General features: G+C 33.5%; 1 protein-coding gene across 1 annotated transcript in view; it reads right to left on the bottom strand.

Moving 5' to 3' along the window:
* LOC106065107 (histone-lysine N-methyltransferase NSD2-like) overlaps positions 1 to 12,120 on the bottom strand; it is a 20,522-nt gene extending 8,402 nt beyond the window's left edge. Inside the window, exons 1-8 of the mRNA XM_013223868.2 lie at positions 11,979 to 12,120; positions 5,837 to 6,875; positions 4,867 to 5,532; positions 4,637 to 4,740; positions 3,922 to 4,125; positions 3,239 to 3,458; positions 2,800 to 3,000; positions 1,143 to 1,322 (exon numbers count right to left, since the gene is read on the bottom strand). Coding sequence (XP_013079322.2) covers positions 1,143 to 1,322; positions 2,800 to 3,000; positions 3,239 to 3,458; positions 3,922 to 4,125; positions 4,637 to 4,740; positions 4,867 to 5,532; positions 5,837 to 6,845 — 2,584 coding nt within the window. The 5' untranslated portion in view covers positions 6,846 to 6,875; positions 11,979 to 12,120. The remainder of the gene's footprint in view (positions 1 to 1,142; positions 1,323 to 2,799; positions 3,001 to 3,238; positions 3,459 to 3,921; positions 4,126 to 4,636; positions 4,741 to 4,866; positions 5,533 to 5,836; positions 6,876 to 11,978) is intronic.

Genomic DNA, 12,120 nt, shown 5'->3' with positions numbered 1-12,120 from the left:
TTTAAGAGTCTGTCTACTAGCCTAGGACTAGACCTACATCTAATAAGTCTTCTGTCTAAGAACACAGATTATAATATTTATATTATAGATCTAAATATTTATGTCTAGATCTATGGACTTATTGAGAATTGAATAATTTATTACATAATGATACATAGAAATCTAGAGATCTATCACCTGAAGTCTATTTCTGTAGATAGATCTAGATTTAGAGTTGAGTTAGTGTTACTGTTAGAATAGATCAAGACTCAAGATCTAGTCTAGACTAGTAGAGCCTTTGTCGGGAAAAGAAAGGGATTTGAATGGAACATTTGGCTTATTAGCATTTACTAGTCTAGATTCTAAGAATAGATCTAGTTAGTATCTAGACCTAAAGCCTAGAGTACTAGATCTATGTCTAGATCTAGCTCAACTATATCTTCCTAAATTTAGGACACACCGGGTCCAGGAGGAGATGAAATGTAAACAATAAACACAGACCTATATATATTTTATTTTGCATTCAGTATTTTCATTTCGCACTATTAATAAATAATGAAAAATCTGAGATTATTTATTTTTTTTTGTCGGAATTCAGACTTGGCGGAACAAAAAATCGTGAATGTGGAACATGTGTGTTTTTTGGATGCTTTTGCGGGACAGTTCCGCATAATGCAGGACTGTAGGCATGTCTGCTAACACAATGTTATCTTTTTTATTTAAAAAAAAATGTGATGGGCTTGCATTCAACTTACAACCAAAATAAAGAGAATTCTCTCTCACATCAGGGAAAAAAAAAGAAATAAAAAGGTAAACACCATAAAGTTGAAAACTATTGCATGATACTACATTTTGGTAATGTTTTAAAAAAATTGTATTTTCAAATATATGTAAATTTTATTTTTTTATAAAGAGCAGGCATTTTAATGGACCACCTGTAACCTTTGCACCTATCTCAAGCTAGATACAGTTTAATGAACTAATCAATTTAAAAATCACAAATGTTGAAAACCTCAAAAAAAAAAAAAAAAAAAAAGAAAAGGTGGGTTGTGAGACCAAATATTATTAATTAATATTTTTATTACTAAGTCTTGAAAAGCACTAATCTAATTCTAAAATAATAGAAATATTTGAACAAAGAGTTGACTAATGTCTAGTCTCACCTTTACTACAACTAAAGCACCAAGTTATATTCAGACGAGAATGACAGCTTAGGGACCTGTTGGGCTGAAAATGATCACTACACAACATGTAGGTCCCAGCAAGGTTCTGGCTGCCAGCAGCTATACAGAAATCCCCAACATGGTAGGCTGTAGGACAACGTATGCACCTAAAAAATCGACCTACGAGACAAAAACAATACACAAATTAAACATATATATTTTAGTTTAACATATTTTACCAAAAAATTTAAAAAAAAAAACAACACCAAGCTTATATTAAGCGTATTTGCATCAATTAGTTTTGGATCAGTCATGTAATTAAATTTTTAATAGATCTAGACAATAAAAAAAAACATATTTTAAAAAAAGGGAAAGAACTGAATTCAAACTAAGACTAAAACTAAAACTGCTTTATTGATCCTTTTGGAAATTTGTTGATTACAAGGACTCTTTTCTCATATAAAGACAACACAACAGAAACATACACATAAATACAACAGACACAACATAAAAAGTTCATTCAGCGACTACACACAGCCATCTTGGTCCTTTTCATGTTTCCTGATAAACGAGTGGAGTTGATATAGTCTGACCGAGTGAGGTACGAACGAGTTTTTGTACCGCTCTGTTCTTGTTTTCATTGACAGTAGTCACCCACTTCGCGACGACCTGACGTAGTTCTGATGGAGCGGGTGGCCATTGTCTTCCAAGATTTTTTCGATTTTCCGTACACACTTTTGTTCAAAAAGTTCCTTTAAGTGTGTTAATGATGTGAGTGTAATTTTTGATGCCCTTTTTATGATGGTTTATGATAGTTTCTAGGTGGCGCAACAGGGTAGATGAAGCGTTGACTTGCCAACAACTTATTCCGTATGTTAGCAGATTTTGTATAGTCGCGCCATAAAAAGTATTTAGGATCTTCTTGTTCAGTTTAAAGCTACTGAGTTTGTATAGCAAAAAAAAGTCCCTGGCCTGTTTTTTTTTGTCAGAGTTCCAAGATGGTCTTCCCATGAGAGATTGTTATTTATGATATTTATATGCCTTCACTTGTTCTATAGATGTAGTGTTTATTTGCAGTTCATGTTTAGTTTGTTTTTTATTTCTGAAATCTATAATAAGTTCTTTAGTTTTTGTGACATTCAGTTCTAGAAAATTGTCAGTGCACCAGTTTGTAAACTCTTCGATACTGAGTTTCGTCTTCTGAAATAAGACCGAGTATGGCAGTATCATCAGCGAATTTAATGAGTTTGACTGAGTCATAGATGCCTTCAGAGGCCAACATGGTTACTTCTCTACTAGTGGAGAGCTTATGAACATGAAAGATTATGAAGTTATCTATTATTTCTATAATCTCGACTGATTTTTCAGGTTTGTGTTCACTAAGGCTCAGATGATGACCTATAAAGGGGATTAATTCAGTTTATACCACCACATCAGTCAATGGCAATTTCTTTCCCTTGTTCAAGATACCAAACAAAATAATTTTATTACTAATAGTTAATTAACTAATTGGTTGAATTTTTTGATTCAATTGTTTAAATTGATTCTTTTGCTGTGAGATAAAAGAAAAATTTACCAGACAGACAGAATAGGTTGATAGCTTTGTAAAAATTACTTGACACTGCTACTCAATTATATAAATGTATGAAAGACAAACCTTTGATAGATTTTGGATTTTTTACATTATCTACAGCACATGTGGCACATGTATGTAAAGGACAAACAAAGCCTTTATTTTCCCAGCGAGTCAAACGGTACTTTCTTATACAATCTTCATGGTAATATTTATTACACATATTAACTGAACACTTGACAGTTTCCATATCTTTATTCTTGCAGGAAAAACAAGCATGTATACCTGAAAGTAAGGAAGTTCTTTAAAAATAATGTATTCAATTGGATTATTTCTGATAATTTCATTCTTTATTGAAAGTGAACACATTAAATAGTGTTTAAAGTCAAATACAATTTTATCTCGACTCTTATTAAAAACAATATTAAAATTACTTTAGAATACACAAAAAAAAATTAATTAAAAAGCTAAAATATTTGTACTGGACTCTAGATGTTTAGTTATTTATGAAATACAAATTTACCAGTAGTGCATTCAGTGCAGACATACTGATTCATGGCTTGAGCATCAACATTGACACAAGCTGGATGAAAGTGTTGCCCACATGTTTTACTGCATTCAATGACATCACCATTTTTCTCACAGATAGCACAGATCTTGTCTTTGTCTATCTTACAAGTTGTGTTCAGTTTAAAAATCTCCAGTTCATATGGCTCATTTTCACGCAACCCTTTGCCTTTGCTCTAGAGACAATTTTAAGAAATATAACAAAAAAAAATAATCATGACTTCATATGAAGAAAAAATGCAGTGCTCTTGTTTTCTTTTCTGATTTGACTCTGATAGCTTGTGTACAAACAAATGTTGACATGTCCTGCTTATTATTACACCATTATCTAAAGGATTTTTGTCCAGATTTGAATGAGATGGGTTGGACTTCAAAAAGAAAATGTCTTACAGTACTTAACAAAAAACAGTTAATTGGTAAAAAAAAAAAAAAAAAAAAAAGGGGGGGGGGGGAAAATTAAAGAAAAATGAAAGACACTAATTTTAATTTTGAACAAATCGTTACACATTTAGTTCAATTTAGTGGTTAGAGAAAACAAAGCTTGATTTTGTATAGCTGTATTTAACATCTAACTTTAACAATAGTACAATAGTTCAAATATACCGCACTTGTATAGTTTTACTTTAAAGGTCATAATACCTCAGTACTTGAATCTGATTCCTGACTGGCTTTTCGTGCTGACAGAGCAGATGCTGCAACTTTAGAACACATAGTTTCCTCATCTGGAGCATCTTCCATTTCAGGAGTTGAAGGTCTTGGTGATGACGATGTTGCTATTGCTGGTTCTGATTGAAGTGAACTTTTTGAAGGACGACCTCTTTTCCTAGGGGGACCAGGACTTGCCTAAAACATAAAAAAAAAAAAAAAAGTAAAGTACCTCTTTTTATATGACAATGACCAACCACCTTTACTTTCCCCAACTCTTGTCAGGTACCCATTAGAGTTGGGAAGATTCAAAGGCATCGTACAACTCCAGAAATTTAAAATCCCAGTCTCCATCTAGATTTGAATCTGAGACACATTGGTCAGGAAGCCAAAGCTTCACCACTCATCCACCAGGCCCCCAGCAAACATAAACACCATTCTTATAATACAAGTTCAAGCATGGTAACAGTTCATACAACAACTATTTATTTCACCTTCACCTATCCCTTAGTGTCTTGGAACATTAGGGCACACAAGTTTTGTCAACTGTCTTTCTCCATTCCTATTTGTCTTGGAAAGAACTTCTTTCAATTGGCAGGCCTGTCCATTCTTTTATTTAAATACTCAATATTTAAAGATGGCCCATAATTCTCATTATAAAAAAATGACTAACACAACAACAAAAAAACAACAAGAAAGCACCACATACATTATTTTTGACAGGTTGTTCAGAGAGAAGAGATGCTTTAGCTGCACTCTCAGCAGTCAGTAATTTTATTAGCTTTGATGGGGTTCGAGTTCTTTTTAAACCACCTGAGATATCAGAATAAAAAAAATGTAAGAAAATATTGATTACAAATATAATAACTAAAAAAAAAATATAAAAAATAAACTCAATATTCAATCTAATAGTTTTTCCAAGTCATTTGTTTTTCTCACCTTGATCTGAAGGTGTGGCAGGAGTTGAAGGCATGGAAGCCTGAGGTAAAGGAGATGGGACTGCAAGTTTTGGTGATTTTCTTTTCTCCTTTTCCCACTGCTGTCTTAAATATTCAAACACAAAAGCTGTATCCCATTCAGGATGTTTCTCTATCACTGTACTTCTGTGCTTGGCATAATAAGTATCAAAAGAAAATTCTGCTTTTACAGGTGTGCTTTTCGGAGGGAACTTGACTTCCAGCTTTCTTCTTTTGTTTTTATTCAGCAGCGGAGATGAATCTACTCCTTCTGAGGATGTTCTCTTGCGCTTGGCGGGTTTGGATTCCTTTACTGTATTTTTCAACTCCTTTTTATTGAGCTGATCTTTTTTCAGGTCATCCATGAACACGTATTCAAAAGTGTATTGCAATTTTCTTTCAGCTTTTGATAAAGGCATAGCACCTTCAGCCTCATCAACAGCAATATTCCAAGCATGCCGTCTAGTAATGTTTATTTTAAAAGGATTGTAAGCACTTCTACCCTTTTTGCACTGCTGCTCCAGCTGGGCCTGATTTAAAAATTTCAACTTTCCTTCAAACAACATAAGAGAGGGTTCATTAACCCAACCCCTTTCAACTTCATTGCCAAAAAACTGGACATGATATGACCGGATTATTCTGACATCTCCTAGTAAAAGAAATAATCAAAGAAAATGATTAATGAAAAAATACAGCTCTACTTGATAGAAGTCAAAAATAGATCACTTTAAGAATTATGTTTAATTTTTTTTTGTTTACCATTTCAAAATATTACCAAATGAAATTAATTTAATGGCAACAAAATAACTTTGTAAGAAATAAAAAAAAAAAAAATACAGAAAGAAGACATATTATATATCTTTAATTTCAGAGAGATAAATTTATGTTTCTATCAAATAACTATTTATAAATTAATGTCAGGTAATTTAAGACAGTAATACCAAAAAAATTACCTTTAATCCGAGTAAACATTTTAGAGAAAGGACATTTTGCAACCATGCAAGGCCAATATGGGTGTCCACTGACTTTTGCCCACAGCATATCACCTTCTGTGTACAAAGGAGGATGTTGTAGATCATATGTAGAAGAGTCCATTGCCTTAAGTTTCTCCAACTGAGGTCCTGTTGGAACCTCTGCTGGCATGATTAGCACACACCGAGGAGTGTGGCCTTTGCTACTTGATTCTATTTTAATTTCTACTGGTGTTTCGGCTTTCAACTCTTGTGAAGCTATTGCCTTATCATCAACTGGTGGTGCCACATTGTTGTTTAGAGATTGCACATTGACTGGACCTTCAACTTTGTTGTCTGATAAACATATTTTGGATGCTCTCTTTTTCTTTTCTAAAGGGCTTTCTCTCTTTTTTTTGGTCTTGTCTTCAGAAAGTAAATAACTGCTTGCTTGGTCTTTAGGAGTGAGAACATTATTCTCAGATGCAGGAGGCATTAAGAGAGATTGTGTCAAAGAGGTAACATTGGAGTCTTTATTGGAAGCTACATCTTCCGACTTTAGTTGCTTAGTGGATAAATCAGATGCACCTGAGATTTCAGCTTTAACTACATTTGATGTGATTTCTTGTTTTGATTTAGCAGAATCAGCTTTTTTCTGACCTCTCTTTTTTTGTAGGGGTACCTGTGCTTTCGGACTGCTTTCAGTGGATTTTACATTTTCATTTACACTGGGATCTTCAACAGCAGAGGAAACATTGTGTGTTGCTTCTTTAATATCACATTCAGCAAACTCTGAAATACCATCAGTTAAAATCTTCACTATCTTAGAAGTTCCTTCTACATGCAAAACAGCTGCTTCCTCTCTGGGTTTTGACTCAATACTCAGTTTTGCACTGGATTTGCTTTGAGCTGTTCGAAAGTTACGACCCATTGTTGGTAACTGAGGCAGACGATGACATCCTGCAGTAGCTGGAGATGAGTTGACAGTAGGAAATCCCTGATCATGCTCCATTATTTTTTTGCCATTGATGTATTTTAATCCCTGTGAAAAAAAAAACAAACAAAAAAAAATAAAGTTATTTTTATTAACTCCTGATAAACTAGCTATTTTTTACTCAGATGGAAAGAATCACTATTCGTTTAAATATCAATAACTGAGGAGAAGCATTACATAACATGAAGATTTAATGTAAATAGAATCTTAAGTGAAATTTGCCTGGACACAGTGTTTGTCAACCTTGTACTGGTGGCATCCCCCCCCTTAATAAACAATTTTCACTTGTGCCTCCCTTAGCCAGATTGGGACCTGGAGGAACAATGTAGGCTCCCACAGTGCTGTCCAAGAAGGCTTTAATAATGTAATGAACAAGAAATCTTAAAGACACAATTTTCTAGTTTAATATTTTTGCATTAATATTTAAAATTTGTAGAGAGTCCAGAGTTGTTGTTTTTTTCTATTATAATAGAAAACAACAACTCTGAAAGTGAAGTTAAAAACACTTGTAGAAGAAATGATCTTTCTACTTTGAAGTATTTTAGTAACCAAAAAAAGAACAAAATTTAAAGGGATCATGACTTATGACCTGCGTAAAAGTAGATCTATTTACTAGATTCTATCTCAGTAATATACAATCTAAAGTATGATAATTATAGTAAATAATTATGGGCTTTGGGATCAAATATAATGTGATTATGTCTAAGGTTTAACAGTTGAAGATTAAGTTGAAGCTATTCAATAAAAAGATTGATATCCAGATTTTACTTGTATCTACAAATTAAATGACAGTTTGTTACTAACGAAATTTAATTAAAATAAAAGCTCCTGCTAAATCCAGTTTGCTCTAACTGGGCAAGCAGTCTCTGATGCCTTGAAAGGTTGAGGAACAGACATTTAATACCCTTGCCAAGAAAAGCCCTTAGAACTCAAACAGGTGATGAAAAACTATAGTTTAGTTACTAAATAAATACTGGGGAACAACAACTTTGTGAAGTTTGTCTGAATCAAGAAGGGATATTGCAATATATATCATTAAAAATAAAATATAGAATCTGTATGCAGATTGCAATTTTTACTGGGTCTGCATAGCCACATCAGTACTGCTACTGCACTCATCCTTAATCTTCAGAATTAAAAAAAAACAGGCTAAATCGCCTTCATATACTATTAGATGTCTTAGGCTTACTAATTTAATAATTTTAAAGATTATTTAGATTTAAAGATTTTGTGAACAGTTCTCTTAACTCTTAAATTAATTATAATATATATGTTATTTATTATAGTTATTATAGTTATACATTAATTAAGCTACAAGTACATCCTACAGGTAACAGTATACTATGACTCAGTGGCGTCACTAGAGGGGCGAAGGGGGTGCGGGCCGCATCGGTGACACCAGTTTGGAGGTGACACCCAAATGGTAAAATAATGCACTTTTGAAAAAAAAAACAACTTAAAATGTTTCGGTTAAAAAATAAAAAAAGTATTACATTTTTTAAATAAAATTATAAGAAAATCACGAGAAGACTGAAGAACCTTTAAATCAGGCTTTAAGATTTGGAAAACTTTGGCACTTGGATTTAGGCTACAAAAAAATGGCAAGGAAGTCATTGCTATGTTCAACGTAAATAAAAGAAGAAAGAAGAACATCTTGCACAGACTGCTTGATATCACAATATTTCTGCAAAAATTGCAACGCAGTGATGTACTTTCAAATGTTACTTTCCAGCCTTGTATTAAAATTTTAGAGTTTATAAATGTTATAACGGACTCCGTAAAGAGATAAATGCTACAAAGTACTGTGATATCTTGTATCATGGAACACCTAACATAGATCTCTGAAGTTATAAGAAATGTTTTAGGACTTTTCTCTTCAAAGAGAACCAAAGCTGATGGTACCAGTTCTGAAATCTTTAAATGCCTGGAATGGGATGATCCTGACTTATTGATGTGTTAAGCTCCGGGATATGATAATGCAGCTACAATATCTGAAATTCATGAAGGAGAGCAGGCAATAGAGAAAAAAAAAAAAAAAGAAACGCAATTTTAATGGATAAGTACATTGTTCATTTAAACCAGTGATGCCCAACATAAATCGACCTGCGGGCCATTTTAATTTCCGACACTGGTGTTGCGGGCCACATAAGGGAAAGGTACAGAAAACGAATCGAAATTGATCTGAATCTATTTGATTAGAAACCCGTGGATCTAGCACTTACATTCATTGATGGGATAGTATTGTCTTTTTTTTTTCATGCTTCGGATCATTTCTCTACTAAAAATATGAGCGACAGTGTAGCTAGCTTTACCAACGACTCATATTCTTGACTCTTTTTGGTAAATAACATTAATCTTCCAATCTCTAGATGTAGTTTTAAACAATCTTTTGATTCCAATGACGTCAAATTTGTTTTATAATGGCGTTTCTTTACTTTATTTACAACTCAAATATATTGGCTTATTATCATGTTCTGCCAAAAAGTAAAGGTCCTTTCTGTTTTTATAAATTCTACATTACGAGTCCAATCTCATAAACGCACAAATGTTAGTCATGGTACCAATCAATCGGAGAAACATTGAGGGCCCTAACGTAGGGAAAGAGACATTTTTCAACCTTTTCTTTAGGGGGGTGGGTTAGCTGATTTTTCTACAATTTGTGCCGACATTTCGGCGGGCCGGATGGAACCACGTCGATCCGGCCCGCGGACCGTATTTTGGGCATCACTGATTTAAACCATGGAACTATACTAGACTATGTGGTCAAATATATTTCCTGAATGACATTTTATGCAGTTTCAAAAAACATTTTATCTTCTTTCATCGCCGCTTAAACAAAATAAAAATTTAAGAAGGTATATCTCTGGATGCGAACTGACTTATAAATTCAAGTAGATAACAAGAGGTTAATGCTGGAGTGCATTGATCCGTTTTATACTGAGCCAGACGACAAGATATTTTAACAGAAATACCAAAACTAGAAGACATTTTCAGGCAGCAAAGGTTAATTTTAAAGAAGTGAGATCTGGGAAGTATTTGCATTTTACAATTGAAATGCAATACTGATGGGATTTAGGAACCTTTACAGCCCTTTCATTTAGCCTTCAACAGCTTCTTGTCAAATGCATTTCAACTAAGTGTCTTTTCAAAGAAGCTTTTCAAAACTAAAGTTAATAAAGAACTTTTGAGACATGAATTTTAAATCGGGCAACTGTCCATTGAAAATGAAATCCGCAAAAGTTTTCAAGATTTAAATCCTGAAAAGTTCTTACATACACGGTTTTAAATGCTAAGGTTAATAATAATAATAATTGTTATAATTATTTTGCATTGATTAATAAATTAGTCGTCAGTACAAAACTAGCACTATAATGTTTAACTGTTTCTGTTAGGAGCTCTTTAAAGTCTACTAAGGCAAGCATGTTCAGTTGATGTTAGATATTTTTCAAATTTAAAATCTTACATTTTAATCTATGCAATAACTAATATGATAAAGTGTCGGAAGCAACGAAATTTTAATAAATCGACACACTTTTCAACGTTCAGTAACAACTATCAACGAATGTATGTAGTTAGCTCACTGTATTGTGGCGCAACAAAAAGAACGAAACAATTTAAAGTTTTTATTGGGAAGATTTGAGGGGAAAGCAGAGGGGGTGGGGTGACACCCTACACTTACCACACAAGGTGACACCCACCCTAGTGACGCCACTGCTTTGACACTTCTTATCATCTTATGTCTATTCATAAAAACGGTCTTGATCTATATATTATATATAGATCTATACTCTATAGAATCTATAATATAATATCTAAAATGGCAATTAAAGTCTAAATTACTCTAAAAAATGTTAAATAAAAATAGACTGAGTCTCTAGAGAGTTATGTTAAATACTTTTAGATCTAGAAATCTAGATCTATATTATATTATATTATATAAATTATAACTGTATTTAAATTTAAATATATTAGATCTATATTATATATTATTATATATTATATATATATATACTATATAGAATAGATCTAAAAATGTTACTACAAAAACAAATGTTACAACACTCAATACAGTAAGATTCAGTCTGAGTCTGATTCTTGTAATCTTGGTGACTGTCAGTTGTCTTGCACTCACTCTAAGTCTAGAGATAGATCTAGAATCTAGATGATGAGATCTAATTCTAGATCTAGATTTAGATCTACTATCTAGAGTAGAGTAGTTAGAGTAGTGTCTTAGACTAGTCTTCTTCTTCTTGAAACTGTCAGGTAGAGTTGAGCATTCGGCTCTTGGAACTCCAGGCCAGCAAAAGTGAACAAGAGCTCCCTTTTACCAGCCTGAATGAGAACAGTGTACACTGTTCTGTCTGACGGGGGTGGGGGGCCAGACTCACGCCCAGAGACCGTGTGCACAGGGACCCCTGCCATTTTCCTTTTCTATACCAGGCTAACCGTGCAGGACACGCCATTTATGTAATGGCCCCTTAAGGAACGGCGCCTGGATTGTGACAAGGTTGTGGGAGCTTTTTTACAACTCCACATAGTGCAATGAGGATGCTCTCGCACCCCTTTAGGCACCCCCACAGCCGCCACAGGAGTCTTGTTTTGCTACCCTTTAGCCTAATCACTAATCGTTTCCTCCTATGAGTATGATCGTTTCCACCCAGGCGCCACTATAAGGCAGAGTAGCAGAGTAGGCCTAGACTCTGACTAGATTACCTGCCTAGACTCCGAGCCTAGAGGGTATAGTATATACTATAATACTAAATTTACTAATAATAATAGTCTAGATTTTTATAATTAAAATAATTTAGATTAAGTCAATTAAGATAACTTACTAGATCTAGACTAGATTGTCTAAAATCTAATTTAAATCATTATCAAATTATGGTAGTATTAATAGTATTCATAGATCTAGTATATCTATCACTTTCACTCTTGTCATGTCAGTACTATTGTGTTACAAACACTGTGATTGTGATTAGTGGAATGTGAAGTGACTGTTTGACTGTACAGTTTGTAGTGTTACACAGTGAGTGGTCAGTGTGTAGTAGACTAAGTAGATGATAGATCTAATCAATGACTGATTTTATTTTATGGGTACAAAAATGTGTGTGTGGTGATGAGTAGATCTAGGTCTATACGTTTAAAACAAACCTAATAATAATTGGAAAATAAATCCATTTAAATTAATATGCTTTTATAAGGTTATCATCCGGTGTTAGATAGCGTCGCCTTAAGCGGCCACGATAAGAACAAATCTAAAGAACTAGATTTATCTACTTCCGGCTGTATGACG

This window comes from Biomphalaria glabrata, chromosome 1, assembly GCF_947242115.1.
Source record: "Biomphalaria glabrata chromosome 1, xgBioGlab47.1, whole genome shotgun sequence".
Classification (NCBI taxonomy): domain Eukaryota; kingdom Metazoa; phylum Mollusca; class Gastropoda; family Planorbidae; genus Biomphalaria; species Biomphalaria glabrata.
This window is presented reverse-complemented; position numbering and strand designations above follow the sequence as displayed.